Source organism: Larus michahellis, chromosome 4 (genome assembly GCF_964199755.1).
Source record: "Larus michahellis chromosome 4, bLarMic1.1, whole genome shotgun sequence".
In the NCBI taxonomy this organism is placed as follows: Eukaryota; Metazoa; Chordata; class Aves; order Charadriiformes; family Laridae; genus Larus; species Larus michahellis.
In genome coordinates, this window is record NC_133899.1 from 46,051,901 (window position 1) to 46,067,101 (window position 15,201).

Below are 15,201 nucleotides of genomic sequence, written 5' to 3' on the forward strand. Positions count from 1 at the left end.
TGAGCTCTGCCAGGCCTTCGGTTTAACCTTGACTCAGAGGAAAGAGCGGCGTTCAGAGAATCATTCACTTCTCCAGTGCGGAGTTTGGCTCTGCTGGACGCCCAGGTCAGTTCAGGGGAGCTAGTTCATGGGAGGTGGCACCTGTGTGGGTGGAGGCGGTGAGAATGCAGCACAGCTGTTTGACTCTCCTGCTTCTTCCAAGATGGTGGGAGCACCTTTTTGCTCCAGATCACCAGGCTTCGTGCAGTCTTAGTGCCTGCTCAGCTGCCTCTCCTGTACCACCTCATACCCTCTGGTACTGAACGTCCTGGTCACCTCCACATCCCCATCTTGCCAGAAAGCGCCCATACTGCGGGAAAGCTTGCTCCTACTCAGCCTAATGAACCTGTGTTCCCTGCAGAGTCTCCTGAAGAAAGTAGGTTTTGTAGTAGCTTTGTTTAGGGTGGTGGTGAGGCTTATCTGCCTCAAGGACAAGAGGCCTCTCTCTGAACACTGCAGCTCGGGACACCAGCCCAAATTAAGGAGCTGACACTAGTGTCACAGAATCACAGAATGGCAGGGGTTGGAAGGGACCTCTGGAGATCATCTAGTCCAACCCCCCTGCCAGAGCAGGGTCACCCAGAGCAGGTTGCACAGGAACGCGTCCAGGCGGGTTTTGAATGTCACCAGAGACGGAGACTCCACCACCTTTCTGGCAGCCTGTTCCAGTGCTCTGCCACCCTCAAAGGAAAGAAGTTCCTCCTCATGCTTAGGTGGAACTTCCTATCCTCAAGTTTGTGCCCATTACCTCTTGTTCTGTCAGACATGGATGTACCTCAGCACACTGGAGAGGTGTGCCAGCCCGCAGCATAGGCTCTGGGTCGGGCTTGGCTGCCTGCAGGCTGTGGTGGGGCTGCAGGGGACCTCAGGCACAGCAAGGGACAACCAGTTTGCAGGTCTCATGGATTCATTCCCCAGAGAGCAGGGGCTTGTTCGCAGCTTGCCCACCCCTCGCCCAACCCCAGGCCACCCCCATTACCTGTACACGAGCCTCGGTGAGGTCTGTCCTCATGGCTAGCTGCTCCCTGGCATAGACGTCTGGGTAGTGGGTCTTCTGAAAGACCTTCTCCAGCTCCTCCAGCTGGTAACTAGTGAAGGTGGTGCGGTTCCTTCGCTTTTTGCCCTTGTTGCTCTCCGAGTCGGCCTTGTCCATGGGACTGGGGAGGTCCGTGCTGGCCCTGTCCTGGGGCACTTTGACCCCGGCCTCCTTCACGCTGAGGTAGCTGCTGTCCATTCCCGAAGGGTCGGAGCTGGGCTGCAAGTCAGCCTCTCCCAAACTGCTCTCCTTACCTATTTGGGGGGTAGGGCAGAGAGGGGAGAGGAGGGCAGGTTTGAGCAGGGTGGGGAGAGAGAGGGAGACGAGAGGGAAGCAGATGTAAATCTTTTGACCAATTAATTGGTCCAACCAATGACAGCTGGCCATGGCAGTTGGGCAGCAGTCCCCACAGGCAGGCAGAGAGGCTGACGCCACCCCGGGCAGAGGCGGAGGAGGGAGGCGAGGCAGGGGGTTCCTGGGCGGGCACAGGAAAGGTGCCGGCCTCAGCCTCAGGGGTGCTGGCACCCAGCTCAGGGGTGGCCTGGGCACCTGGCTGGGCCCAACTCGAGGGAAGAGTTGGCTCTTATGGCGGGGGGGCTGTTGGCAACCCACGGATGCCAGCACAGCTGGGGAAGGGAAGGTTGGGGTGAGCTCTACCAGGTCCTCCTGATTCCCTTCCACGAGCCTGGAATGGCACCCCAGCGAGACCCTCCTTCACCCTCCCACTGCCCACAGTGGGACTGAACCCCGTGGAAGACTACATTCCTTGGTCCCAGCCACAGGGGCGGTCTCTGAGAACAAAGGGACCCAAACCCAGAGGATGGTCACCAGTCACCAGCCCATCCGTGCTCCCCTACCGAATAAAACATGGCAGAAAACCAGGGGCACACCGCAGCCACGCGTGGTGCTCGGTGGGATCTGTTTTCTGCTCATGCATCCCCAGGCAACGGTGGTGTGCCAGCAGAGGTGTTCCTGACTGACACCCCCGGTCACCCCCACAGCCTTCTGCGGGGACTTGCGCTGCTTTCGGCAAAGCAGCAATGAACGGCCCTCAGTGCCACAGAAAAGGCTGATGTGAGACACCTGTGGAAACACCCCAGCCTGTGTGTGGGGCAGAGAGAAATGAGAGGAGTCTCACAGCAGCCTGGAAGGCTGTTCCTGCCTGACTGCCCTGAGCAATTAATAATTAACAGGCCATGACATACGAGAGCAGTACCGTGAAGCAGGAGGTGGACGTTTCAACCGCTGCAGTGAGCTGGTTCCTCTCTAAGGCTTAGCAGCTATGAGTGAAACCAGGTGTACGTGCCCTCAGGCACAGGCAAAGGCTGCTGCGATGGGGCATCCTCTCCTCCTCACCTCCTGCCTCTAGCAATAGTGGTGCCCCCTTCATTAGCAAGACCCCTGCCACGCTAGCAGGATCTTGATGGGTACCCAGTGGCACGTAGCACCTCTGGTGACAAGTGGCCATGGCTCTCCCTTGCCTCCTGCCGCTGCTTCGTGCAGCAGGCTGTGCCCAGACCAGAAGAAGAGGGATTTGTGTGAGCAGGTGGCCCACCAGGCATGTGCTGTGCAGTCTGGTGTCCTGGTGTCCTCTCTGCTCACATTTCTGGCTGGAATCTTTGGACAAAAAACATGGTAGCTGTACTTCAGGGTTTAGCCTTGGGCCGCTACACTCGGCTCCGAAAGGTCTGGGAAGGAAAGGGTGCAGTAGTAGTACTTCCTATCTGTGCTTTCCTTACCAAGCCCACTGGCTAATCTTTTTTTTTTTATTTTTTTTTTTAAATTTCTCATTAGCCTATTTTTAAATGTCCTCAGTCCCGGATCAGTCTTTCTGGGAAACAGCTCCACCATCTAGTGATGTCCCCCACTGGGAGATTTCCTTCAGCAGTGTCATATCCAGGGTCTTTAATGACAGCTCAGGCATCTTAGTCCATGTCTTTGGAAATTCCCATTTTTTCCAGCACTCATCCCTCGTTGCAACATCCTACCACCTAATTCACTGTATATTATGAGTTTAGTCCTTCTGTGAACAGCTCTGTCATGGCTTCACAGCCAAAAGCCCGTGAGCAGGCTTGTGAGAAGATATACATATCCTTGCTCTTTTCTCACTCTCACAGCGGAAAGACTGCATCGAGGTGATTGGGGTGAAAACAGGAGGATGAAATGTAGCTGTTGTTCTCGGCCACGATGGCAAGAAAGACCCAAGTTTAAGCTTGGGAGCGTGAGCTATGAAAGGTATTTGTGAAAAAGTTGCCCAAGTTAGTACAGAGGAGTTAAGGGCAGAACTGGGATGAAGGCACTGGACGTGCAGGGGCTATCTGCCACTGCCACCCTGCTGTGGTTTCAGATTTATTGCTTCCTCTCGTACTGTTCCCTAGGGCTTTTGAGGAGCTCCCTCTAAAGCTCAGCAAAGCCCGATGTTGTCTAGCTCAACTTTCTTCACTTTGATCCTTAGGAATATTTTGTCAAGATTTATACTTCCTGGGTGCCAGGACTGGTGTCCAGGCCAGTGTCACCCTGCCTCCTCTTTGCACCTGCACCCACTGATGGGCTGAACTGCTCCACCGCTGCGGGGGGATGCAGGGGGACAGGCCCGTCCAAAACGGGCTGGGACAGTGCCCTGCCCCACAGCCTGGGTAAATTGTATGCTACGGCCATGATATTTATTCTTTTCAAAACTAACGATGATGAAACAGTTCCAGAAAGTTGCAGCAAGGCAGACCTACTGCCTATGAGAGTCAGTAGAGATGGAGTAATAAGTACATAAATAAATAAGTAAAAGTATTCTGGGAAATTTTTTCCTCCTTTCTTTCTATTTTATTATTTATGATATCAGGAAGCTCAGTACATTTTCCCCATGCCTTTGGGCTGGCTGCCTCCCTAATTCCCAGGTCCCTCGCGACGCCAGCAGCAGCAGCAAACGCAAGACCTGGGGCTTCTCCTCGGGAACTTCCCTGCCGCTTCTTATTGCTCGAGCAGCTCAGCTAGCTGGGGAAGGGTCTGCACAAACGCACACACGCAGAGAAAAGCTCCGGCTCTGATGTCATTTCGTTGGCTGGAGAGCTGGAGCTGCAGCTGGGAGCAGGGCCCAGGGCTTTCAGCAGTGATACTTATCTCTGCCGCAAGCCATCAGCCCCAAGGAGCAAGCGGCGGGTGTCCCCATGCCTGCCTGCCGCCAGCCCAGAGCCCTCCTTGCCGGCGCGGCCACGCTGCTCTCATGCTCCCACGCTGCGGGCGCTGGCAGGGATGAGCTGTGGCGATGAGGGGGGCAGGGAGAGCGGGATGGAGGGTGGGAGGCAGGGAGCATGGACGGCAGCGTAGGGAGGGGATGGCGTGCATCCACCCTCGGCTGAGCATCCAGAGGAGTAACCCTCATTCCCTAAGAACAGGCTCCCTGACCTCAAAACAGTCATGCTAACTGCTGAAGTGAAACAAATTGCATACATCTGCATATGGATATGTCCAGACTTCCTGTAACTGGAGATGGCCTCAAAGTTTCAGTGCAAAGTTTGGGGTGTCTGTTTCTAATCAAACCTAGAGAGACCTTGAGCAACATATTGTGAAGATCTCCATGACAAGAAGGTAATGCGAGTATCATTGCACCCTTACAAGCCTGATAGGACCGCTTGGTACCTCCTTCATTGCTTACGACTCCGTCCTTGCCCTCGCAGCAGTAGAAAGAGGATATTTTATGGCTTCCCATCCTGATACTCTGCTCTCCCAGTGCCTTGGCTGCCTGCTAGACCATCGGCACTTCCGAGAACTTCCCTGAGTCACTCTGTTTCAGTTGCCAACGGGCAGGGACAGCCCAGGACAGCCGGGCACGTGGGCCCCCATCATCATGCTGCTCCTTTTCGGGTAGGAGAGCTGCCTGCATCCCCACATCACCTGGAGGGGAAATGCCTTTCTGATTTCACCACATCTGTCCTGGGAACCCCATGGAGGAGAAATGGGGTGCAGGAAACAGCCCATGCTGCATGCGTGGCCGTGCAGTCAGCCCCCTGAGAGGTCCAGGCAGCACAGTGCTCTGCCGACACCCCGGCTAGAGGGAACGGGCATTTTAACCTCACCGTCACAACATCTGGATTCACAACTCATATCTGTTTTTTTCATGAAGTGTGCTATTTTGGGAGGGTGATGACATAAAATCTTCTCTATGTAAGATCTTAACCATGAAATTTAATTTAATGCAACGTCAGCTTGGTGCATCCCAAGCTTGGTGCATGCAAAGTAGAGCGAGATGTTTCAAATACACAGCTTCGGGCCCAGCTTGAAATGACAGGTGTCCTTTGCACAGCACAAACATGACAAGCCGCGGCTCCTTTGTGATAAGACTCCTTCACATAGATCCTGTGGTTGCAGCCCCACAGCCTCAGAGGTTGGAAGACAGCTACACAGCCAGCAAACCCCAGGGCTGCAGGCAGCACAGGGCTCTTTCCCCCAGGCTCCAGGCAAAGAAGCCTCCAGGGTCTTGATGTTGCTAATGTACTGCTCTGGCAGAGTCTCCTCCAAGCCGTTACGGTCTCAGTGAGGAGCCCCAGGCTACCCCAGCCCTGGGGGGCTCTGAGAGTAGCCAGGGACCCCTGGACACCTAAAGGCACACAGCAGCTCACAGAGGCTGCCCGCCAGCAGCCAACCCATGTCCAAAGCGTGTGGCACGGGCAGCGTGTGGCCATGCCAGGTGGCCTCTCTGCTCCCACACTAAGTGGTGTAGGGGCCTTCTGCCTTCCCACCCAGGCATGGACACAAGGCTTTTCTCCCTGCCCATCCCCAGATCCCTATGGCCTCCTACACCAGCCATTTCATGGTGCCTCTCCATGCTTGCAGAGCCGTGGTCTGACTTCTACTTTTCACAGCAACAATGCTTTTTTTTAAAAAAAAAAAAAAAAACAGCAACCCAAAACCTCTAGTGCAGATGCTTAAGAAGGCTTTTTAAATCCAGTTCTGGCTCTTAATGTCATTCTCTCAACTCCTGCTTAAATACCAGTGCTAAAATTTTGCCTGGATAGGGTTTGGGCAGTGTATTCTACACTTCTTACCAAGGAAGATTTGCAGCACAGCCCAGCCAGCACACCTCCAGGACTTGGCTGGCTGTAGTAACCTTATCCAGACCTTGTGATCTTGCCTTAACACATGCTGAAGCCATTATACTTGTTCCCAAGTTGTCTGTTGCAGCCTTCTGCCTCCTGTCTGTCATTGCAGCCTAGAAGTCAGGGCTATCACTTAAAAAATGTCCACATTTTGGGTTACATAGGATAAAAAGGAGTGGCTGGATTTTAGACGTACAAAGGCCCACATCTTAAGGTTTATTCCCATTCAGGGAGTGAGCTCTCTTGCAGTCTGCAGATGTAGAGAAGAGTTTAAAGATGGAGAGAAGACACAGAATTTTGTGACTGAATCTGGCACTACTGGTATTACTAGCAGTGATCAGATACTTAAACATACCTTCACTTTTGGGCCCAACTGAAGTGTAAAACTGGGCAGCATTCATCTCAATTGCAGGTGGTAAAAGGCTACATAAGACACAAGCTATTGGCATCGTTCTGGAAGCTGCAGTTACCCTTACTGATAAGCAGAAACCGATTGGAGCATCTCCATTTCAACTCTGGATGAGGATGAACACATCTCCTTGTGACCAGCAGTTCCCTTGAGTTTGCATAAAGCAGAGCTGGTTCCCGTACGGAAGCACGCCTGTCCATTTCTCCCAGCCAGGGAGCTCATTTAGTTCATCCTGCAGAACCTGAAGGAAAGCTGGAGTACGCTCCAGGCAGCTCCTCTGTTCACGGCATGGCACGCACCGACTTCCCGCTGTGCTGAGGAGACCACTGCGTGACTGTGCTCATCTGCATGGACATGGTCCGTCTCAGCTGAGCCCAACTGAAGCTGCTGGCACTGCTGCTCTGCTGCCTGCAGCCTGCTGAGCCTCTACAGCAAAGGAGGGACACAACGAAACCCACAGGCTAAAAATAGCTGTGAAATACCTGGCTGCCTCGGAGACCTAATTACAGACAGAAAAAATTCCTATGGAAAAGCCTATTCATAGAAGGATGAAAGGGGGAGAGGAGTGTTTCTTTCTACTGTGCTCCTCCTGACCACACCTAGGGCCCCTACCTTCAAGAAGAGACTTATTTTTCTGAGCAAAGCATATAGCAGGGGCAACACTAAGGCCTGGAGCAGAAAAATCTCAGAAGCTCCTTCTGTTCCTGAAAGGCAGTCTGAGGACAATGCCAAAGGTGCCACACAGCACTCCTGGGTCCACAGGCTTTTGGTGTCCCTGCAGTCAGTGTATAACATAACTCGCTGGCTCTGTCTCCATTTGGCGTGCCTCAGAGATCATAGAAAGGTTTAGGTTGAAGGGACCTTAAAGATCATCCAGTTCCAACCCCCCTGCCATGGGCAGGGACACCTCCCACTAGACCAGGTTGCTCAAAGCCCCATCCAGCCTGGCCTTGAACTCTTCCAGGGATGGGGCATCCACAGCTTCTCTGGGCAACCTGTTCCACTGCCTCACCACCCGATGCTTCCCTGGGAGTCAAAACGACCTCAGCCCTGGCTGCACTTAGACCCTCTTGTGCTTGACTGGTTACATTCCCCTCAAGTAAATCACAGTGTGGGTTTGGGGACAGACAGCTTAATACACATTAACTCCAGTGCTGCTGAGAAGCTAATGTCACAGCAAGCCTGGGGTTTGTGTGGGTGTCCGCGTGTGTGTTATTTGTTTGTGGAAGTTGCTGTTCCTCTTGCTTTTTTTCTGCATTAGCTTTCCCCCTCCCACCCCCCATACAAACATCTGCTTTCGGGGGCACGCATTGCTTTATTGTCTGATTAGCTGCATTCACACACCCTGTGGCTACTTGAGGAGAGCTCAGCACCATCTGCACAAATGCAATATGCGCCACTTGCTCCTCTTTCATGTTATTTAAAGGACACTAAGAAAACTGGCTTTTATATAAACAAATCAATTCTGAAAACTCCGCATAGAAGCTGTGGCTAGAGCAAAAAGGCACCGTTTATGCCCCAAGTCCTTCTGCACGTGGCACGTTCATTTGAACAGCAGGAAAGAGCTGACTAGCAAATTTTAAAGGCACAAAAGTGCTTCTAGGAAGCCACTGTAATTGCAGCTCGCTTTCCGGCTCCCAGAATGTGATACAGGAAAAGAGAAAGAACAAGAAAACGTACTGCCATTGCCTCCACGGGGAGAAAATGAAACTGCTCCATTGGCTTCCTCACTACCGAATGTGAAAGGAGATTATTGTTTATGCCAAAAATTCCAAGGCTGGGCATCTTGGCTCTCTCTGAGGAACCCCTGAATTTCTTAGAGACCTGGCTCTCTCCTCTCTGCCACCTGAAGGTCTTCAGTGCCTTGGGGATGCGCTCTGCCGTGCCAGGATCAGCCACAAGATGGCTTTTTAAGTGACAGTGGAGGGAGCTGACAGTCACCTCCGTGCAGCTCAGTGGCAGCCAGACCCTCAGTAGATCCCACACAGGCAGCCCCGGGCTTAGGGCTGAGGGTGGTCAGCTATGGGTTTTCAGCACGCCAGGCTACATACAAAGTCCCGCTTTAAAGCATGACAGTCAAGATGGCTCAGCTACTGCATTTTAAAATATGGCTTTTATTTCCCACTGTAGGCATGTCACAAACAGCTGGGAAATAATCGTGGGTTTCTGCTATGTCCTACTTATGCCTTCACCTAAAACAGTGTATGTGAACCAAAAGCCACCTAGTACCTCTGAACTGATATGTCACCAGTGCTTGTCTGACAAGAAAGATGCACGAGGCAGGCAAGAATTGGAAGGTGGCTTGAAAGGGCTTTCAGTTTCCCTTTAGCTCTGAATTTGATACCTTTTGGATAAGTAGTCTACACCTTCCAAAGCAATCCTGCATTGTCTTGCCATGGCCACGGTCACCTGAGGGTCTTGGCTGTTCTCAAGTCCCTCAGAGCCAGATGTGAGCACTTAACTGCTCTGAAGACCTGGCTCAATGCTGAATAAGAAAAAATATGAGACCTCAGAAAGAACAAAAACACAAACAAATCAGCATCACTAATATAGGACAAAGTATTGAATGAGATCCTCTTAGTCATAGCCTCATACCTACACACAGCCCAAGCTGTTTATTGGGAGCTAAGTCCAAAAAGGTCCGCAGACCCTTGGGTAAATGAAAGGCAGAACAGGCAGCTGTTTCCCAAAGACATTCGTTCTCCACAGACAAGCACTATAGGCAGCCTGGGGCTTTCCATGCCCTGATGCACTGACCCAGCATGGGGCTTCTGTCCCGCTCCTGTCTGAGCTGAGTTGCCCACCAGCATCTGGGGCAGCATCTGCCCCATCCTCCTGTCTGGCTTATTTTAAGATCATCTGCCTTTCTCAGGGTTGTGTTTCCTTTAGAAAACCTAGATACGGCAAGGTTGCTCCTCCCCTGTTTGGAAATTCTGTCCAGCAGAGTTACATGAGGATAGTCTTTAAGGTAGCCAGGATTAAATCCCCTCCCTGCTCCAAGGCCTTTTAAAGTCAGGCCCTGTACCTGCAGAGGGAAAGGTAAGCGCTGGGAAGCTCTGGGGCTGGTGGTCGGCAGTGCCAGTGGAGACATTGAGGGTTGTTCAGATGTGAGTGACAGACGAGGGTGATGCGGGGCTTAGTGCTAAGCTCTCACTCTGAAATGAAGAGCATAAGCCTCCCCATCGGATGCAGATTTATGTATTCGTCTTAACCTCACCCATGCCCTTTGGCCACTGCAAAGATCTGAAAAGATCCCTTGCCCGAGCACTGCAAGACAAAAGGGAGCTCTTCACTGCAAGCTGCCATCTCCTCCAGAGCTTTCCCCCACAACCGGTCAGCGCCTCCCTCTTCCCCACAACACGCCCTGGACATTTTCCCTACAATTTCCATCCAAGGCTGGGCACTGGGTGAGCAGGGCATCTGCTCTGTTGGGGAGAGAGGGAGGCACAAGGCACCAGTGCCAACTTCCATGGTCCCAACGCCTGTTGCCTTCCACATTAACCACCCACCAAGAGAAGCACCACCAGCCATCGCGTATGACAGCAGATATAAATCAGCCGCTGAATTAGAGGAGAGCGGGAGACACTCCTTCCAGCTGGTGGGGAGGGCTGGTGAGGCAAAACCACCTGAAGGGAGTCAAGCCTTGCTCTAACGTCTGGCTATGGCGCAGTTTAATTCCCTGCCGCCAGCTTGGAGAGTGATTCACCCCATCCTATGTGTCTGTGCCTGCCCAGACAGTGTTCACGCCGTCGGTCAGTTGGTCTGTCCGTCGGTCTGTCTCTCTCTGCGTTCTCCTGTCTGGCCGCTTTGCGAAAGCAACCTCTTTGCAGCAGGGGCAGCAACGCATTGCTGAAGTTCAGCTGCCTCCCAGAGGTGACTTCCAGTTGCCTGTTCTGTGCCGCTGGTAACAGGGCTGGAGCTGCGACCCTGACAGAACCGACAGGGCAGAGGGGCAGAAGGAGGGAGGTTAGAGCCATTTTGTCACGAGCTGAGCAAGAGCTCAGCTGCCTCTGCATTATGGAGTCCTGTTTCAAATTAGTGACAGACGAACTTCAAAAGGCTTGCAGGCACCGGCCAGAGAGGCGTCTGAGCGGGCTGTGCCCAGCTGAAGCAGCCAGCCTGCGGCCCTCATCCAGAAAAGTGCTGCAGCACATGTGTGTCCCTGGACTACCCTTATGCTTAAAGTGAAGCGTTATGTGCTTCAGACGGGCAGTCAGACAAGCCCCAACAAATCCGCCCAGCACAGCTCCTGTGCTGCTTCTCCTGCTTCCCAGTTTGGGCTCCCAGGTGCCCCTGCGGAGAAGAGCTGAGGACTCCGAGTCTGGATGAGATGCTGCAGCTGCCCCGTTGCTACCCAAGTACAATGCATCCGATGGGGATTTGGGTGCTACCGTTTTTGCTTGGAAATTGGAAAGTAGTAGTGATGGAAAAGCAGAAGTAAAAACAGGAAACACCCAAAGTTGGCTGAAACTCACTGAACCACAGAAAGGGTTGAGTTTAAAGGTTGGGCCAAAGTTTGGGCCAGGCTCTTTAAGAAAATAGTTCTGCTGTTCCTCAGTTTTATTCAGCTGATTAGTAAAGAAAGGCCCAGACGAAGGAAAAAAACATTCAGCCATCCCCAAATCTGCCTGTTCTTGGAAGCACAGCTAAAACTTATTTCCATTCTGACTGCACATTGCAAAACTCAAGGCCAGCCAGGTCTGGGAATTGCTAATGTTCCTACGAGCGCTAGGCTTTTAGGAGTATTCCAGAAAGAAATTAGGTTTCTGGCTTCACAGTCACTGGGACTGGTGACAGACTGGCATCAGCTTTCACTGGCAGAGAGAAAGAGGGCAGCAAAATCACAAACTGAAGCAAGAGGCACCACAACCAACCTGGGAACTTGCCAACCAAGAACAAAGACAAAATAACTAACAGCAAACCTGACAGGGGCAGGTTTGTTTCCCCCAACCTCTACACCCCTCCTCACTCTGTCGCTCAGGTCACCCACTGCAAAAAATCTGCCTGCCGTGGGGTCAGGAGATGGGGATGGTGCTGCAGTCCCCTGGGGTTTTCCTGCTGAGGCGATGCTGGTGCCCAGGGAGAGGGAGAAGCCTGGAGTCCCAACAGGGTCTGAGGGCACCGGCCACCCTTGCTAGCCAGGGGCTGTCACCCTTGGTCCCCGTGAGCCCCCCATGCAGTACAAGGAGTGCATGGCAGCCTTAAGGTCTGACTGACCAGGAGAGCTGTTTCGAGGTATTGGGGGGGCATATCTGCGCTGCGTGGCCTGGCCATGAACTGCAGAGTGTCTATGCTACAGCTGGGGAGAAAGGGCAAAGAAAGAAAAATCTGTCTAAGACTGACCTGCCTGGAAACTCCAATTGCCCCTCACACAGTCTAAACAAATATTTATTTAAATTACTCAGAATGCCCCAGTCTTCTTATATGTAGCCCCAAAGAGTGTCATAAAATGTCTGCAAAAAGGACTCCATTAACCTCTGCTGCCCTGTGTTAGAGGAACATATTTCAGCTCCGGTTAAACTGAAGTTTAATAAACTCTTGGCCCCTGTAGGATCCCTCCAGCCTCTGCAGCAGCCAGTCCTCCCTTGCCCTAGCCTGGCTCCGGGTCTACATCCACTGCTGGCATTTGACATGAAGAGCAGCTGCTAAGGTGGGGGACCATCAGCACTGCTCCAGCCTTCGATGGGAGCCCACCATTGATCACGGGTGCTACGCTCTCGTGCCTTGCGTTTCTTTCTGTTGGGGCCATGGGGAGGAGGGAAAGGATGTTTGGAGTTCTGCCCTGTTTCTCCTCAGCCCTGAAATCTAACCGCCAGCTGAGTGCACTTTTACCTCTGGAGGGTTAGCTCCATGTCCTTCGTATCACAGCAGAGAGAAGGTGCACGTTCCCCATGGGAGCCAGGGTAATCTAAGTCTTTTGAATCATACCAACCGCTGATGCAAGCTGCTGTGCTCGGGAAAATACTGGGAAACCCTGCTCGCGTCATGGTTTAAGTGCAATGTTTCCTTCATCAAAAAAAATATGTATGTGCATTTCAGTAATCTCCTCTTAATGAAGTTCTGCCAGCTTATCAAGGAGTAAAAATGATACTACGTGACCTGGCCAATTACTCTCATGAGACGCATGTGCAAGAGCCCAAGCACGTGGTTCGCAAAGGAAAGGGATGAAAATGATTTACAGAAGCAGCGAGGCAAAGGTTTATTGATAATGAGGCACGAAGAGGAAATGGGATGAATGTGCCTAAGATTCCTCTGGTAAATGAATAATGAATAGTATTCACAGCCAGCAACTTACGTTTTTCATTTTGAGTTGAGAATAGCAAGACGCAGGGCAAATGACAGTTATTAAGAAAAAAAAAATCCATTAGGTAGTACTGAACAAGGAAAACATCCACAGAAGTGTGCTCTTATTTGTGAAGGGGGAGTCGTGAATTGCTCAAAGGGTAAACTGTGCCTGTCAAGTAATTCAGAGCGCTATGCGCTCCGAGGCCTGAGAAGGGGGATTTCATTTCACTTGAGGACTACTTCACCTTGCAACACGTTTAATTGTCACCAGGGGAAAAAAAAAAGAAAGAAGTAAGTTTGTACTAGTCAAGAGAATTTGACCTTTACTTTCTTCTCGCCCTCAGTGGTTCACTTCTCCTCCCAGACTGCCCATGCCTGGTGAGCCGTGCTCCCACAGCGTCCGCCCATCCTGCACGTGCTCTCCAGCCACTCGACCCTGGCCACTGAAGTTACCAGGGTCTGGCCACTGCACCTGGTGGTGGCCGAACCAGGCCAAGATGTGGATCTCTCACCATCGCCTGCAGCACTGCATCCCTTTATAAAGCCACTCTGGAACCAAATTTTTCTGGGGTTTGGCCTGAAGAGGACATTTGCCCCTCATGCTGTTGCAGCTGTGGATGGTGCCTGGAGCAGTGTGGCTCCACCGGCACTGAGGGACTGCAGCTGCCTCTGCCAGCTGGAGGTGGTCCCTGGCTGCTCATCACCACGATTATACCTAATGCAGGGACCAAACTTGTCTATGGGACAGAGGAGGATGAGCAGTGAGAGCACTGTGCAAATGGCTTTTTGTGCCTTTCCGCTTATTTCCTTTCTAAAATATTTCTTGCTTCCTGGGTCTTTGGGTCATACATACTGCATCCCTACAGTAGACAGTTTGCCATTTTCTTCTCATCATCCAGCATGTGAAGGCGATCCTTACTTACTGCACGGCACCCGCACCCTGCTCAGCAGTGTCCTCTAGGTTTCCCGCAGCATTCACCGAGCCATATCGGAGTGCTGCACAGAGATGCCTAAGCCACAACGAGCCCGGTGAGATGAAGCACGGCTATTGCTCACGTTCTACGGACAGCAAACTGAGATGGAGAATGACAAAGGGCAGAACAACTGCCCTGATATACCTAAGACCGAGTCTTAAAAAGTACTTAGCATTGTCTAATATTTTTGCACCTTGGAGATGAAGGTTCTGTTGGCCTCAGTATGCTTCTCAGATGCCCTGAATAATGCAATACCTCTGTATCTTTGCCACCCAGACCTAAGCCCCCGTTCAGTCCAACACGCAACACACTCCCCAGTCTTCAGACCATTCAACCACATCCAGATTTCTTATCCCAGCCTTCTGCCTCTTCCCCAGATACAGTTTTTCTTCTATCTATAGTTACATCAAACAATGTGCTCCCCTACTTTGCCTGGGTCCAAAGAAGGCTGGACCATCTACGGGGGTAAGTGGCCACCGCAAGAAGAGAGAGTTCAGACCTGGCTGGAAACATGCCCGGAACATGGGAAATCTACAGTGTATTTTGTGTGAAAATCAACGCTGTCGCTACTGAGTCAGTGAGAACCACAGCTCCTTAAGGCTTGTTCTTGGAAGGTTTTTCAGAAGAAAGGCATGAAGCACATTTCCTACCCAAAGCCCAGCTCCTCTGCGAGTCGGTCGTTCTTACTCCACAGCACAGTGCACCAGAAATTTTGAAAAAGGACATAATTATTTTTTTCTGACAAGGAGAAAACAAAAACGTGCTTAGTTTTAGCTACGTTCTTGGAAACAGCTTAATTGATTCAGAAGAACTTTAAAAAAAAAAAAAAGTATTATAAAAACAGCTGGAGGCAAACAACTGCTGTGGGAGCTTTTAGGCCAAATCGTTAAGTTTTGATTAAGTTAGAAGCAAGCGGAGGCAGGATTTTGGTAGGAAGTGTCAGACAGTAGACACAAACAACAGTAATTCTGGTAACAGACTTCCTAACAGAGAACAAAAAAATCATGAATCTTGGAAAGAGTGAAACTCCTGGAGCACCACTAATTCTCAGCAGAACTGGACAACAACGTGAAAGATGATGACCATGAAAATCATTCTAAATTAAAAACTGTATCCACATCAGGGGGGCTCATGCCCACTTTAGTGTTTGTTTCCAGTTAACATGCCAGGATGGGATCATATTGACAGGAGTGACTGCAAATGTCAAGTAAACATTAGCAAATATTTACAGAAATGTTCTTTAGAAACTTGTGAAAAGGAGAATTTGCCCCAGAAACCTCCTTCTGCCAGTGATGCTCATCCAACCAGGAACAGATGAGACTCTTATCTCATGTGTCCGCCGTGTACCTACCTTCCACTTACCAGCAC

General features: G+C 51.4%; 1 protein-coding gene across 1 annotated transcript in view; it reads right to left on the reverse strand.

The window, feature by feature from the left end:
• Positions 1 to 15,201, reverse strand: part of ALX4 (ALX homeobox 4) — a 41,131-nt gene that overhangs the window by 9,501 nt on the left and 16,429 nt on the right. The window contains exon 2 of the mRNA XM_074582424.1: positions 1,019 to 1,329. Coding sequence (XP_074438525.1) covers positions 1,019 to 1,329 — 311 coding nt within the window. The remainder of the gene's footprint in view (positions 1 to 1,018; positions 1,330 to 15,201) is intronic.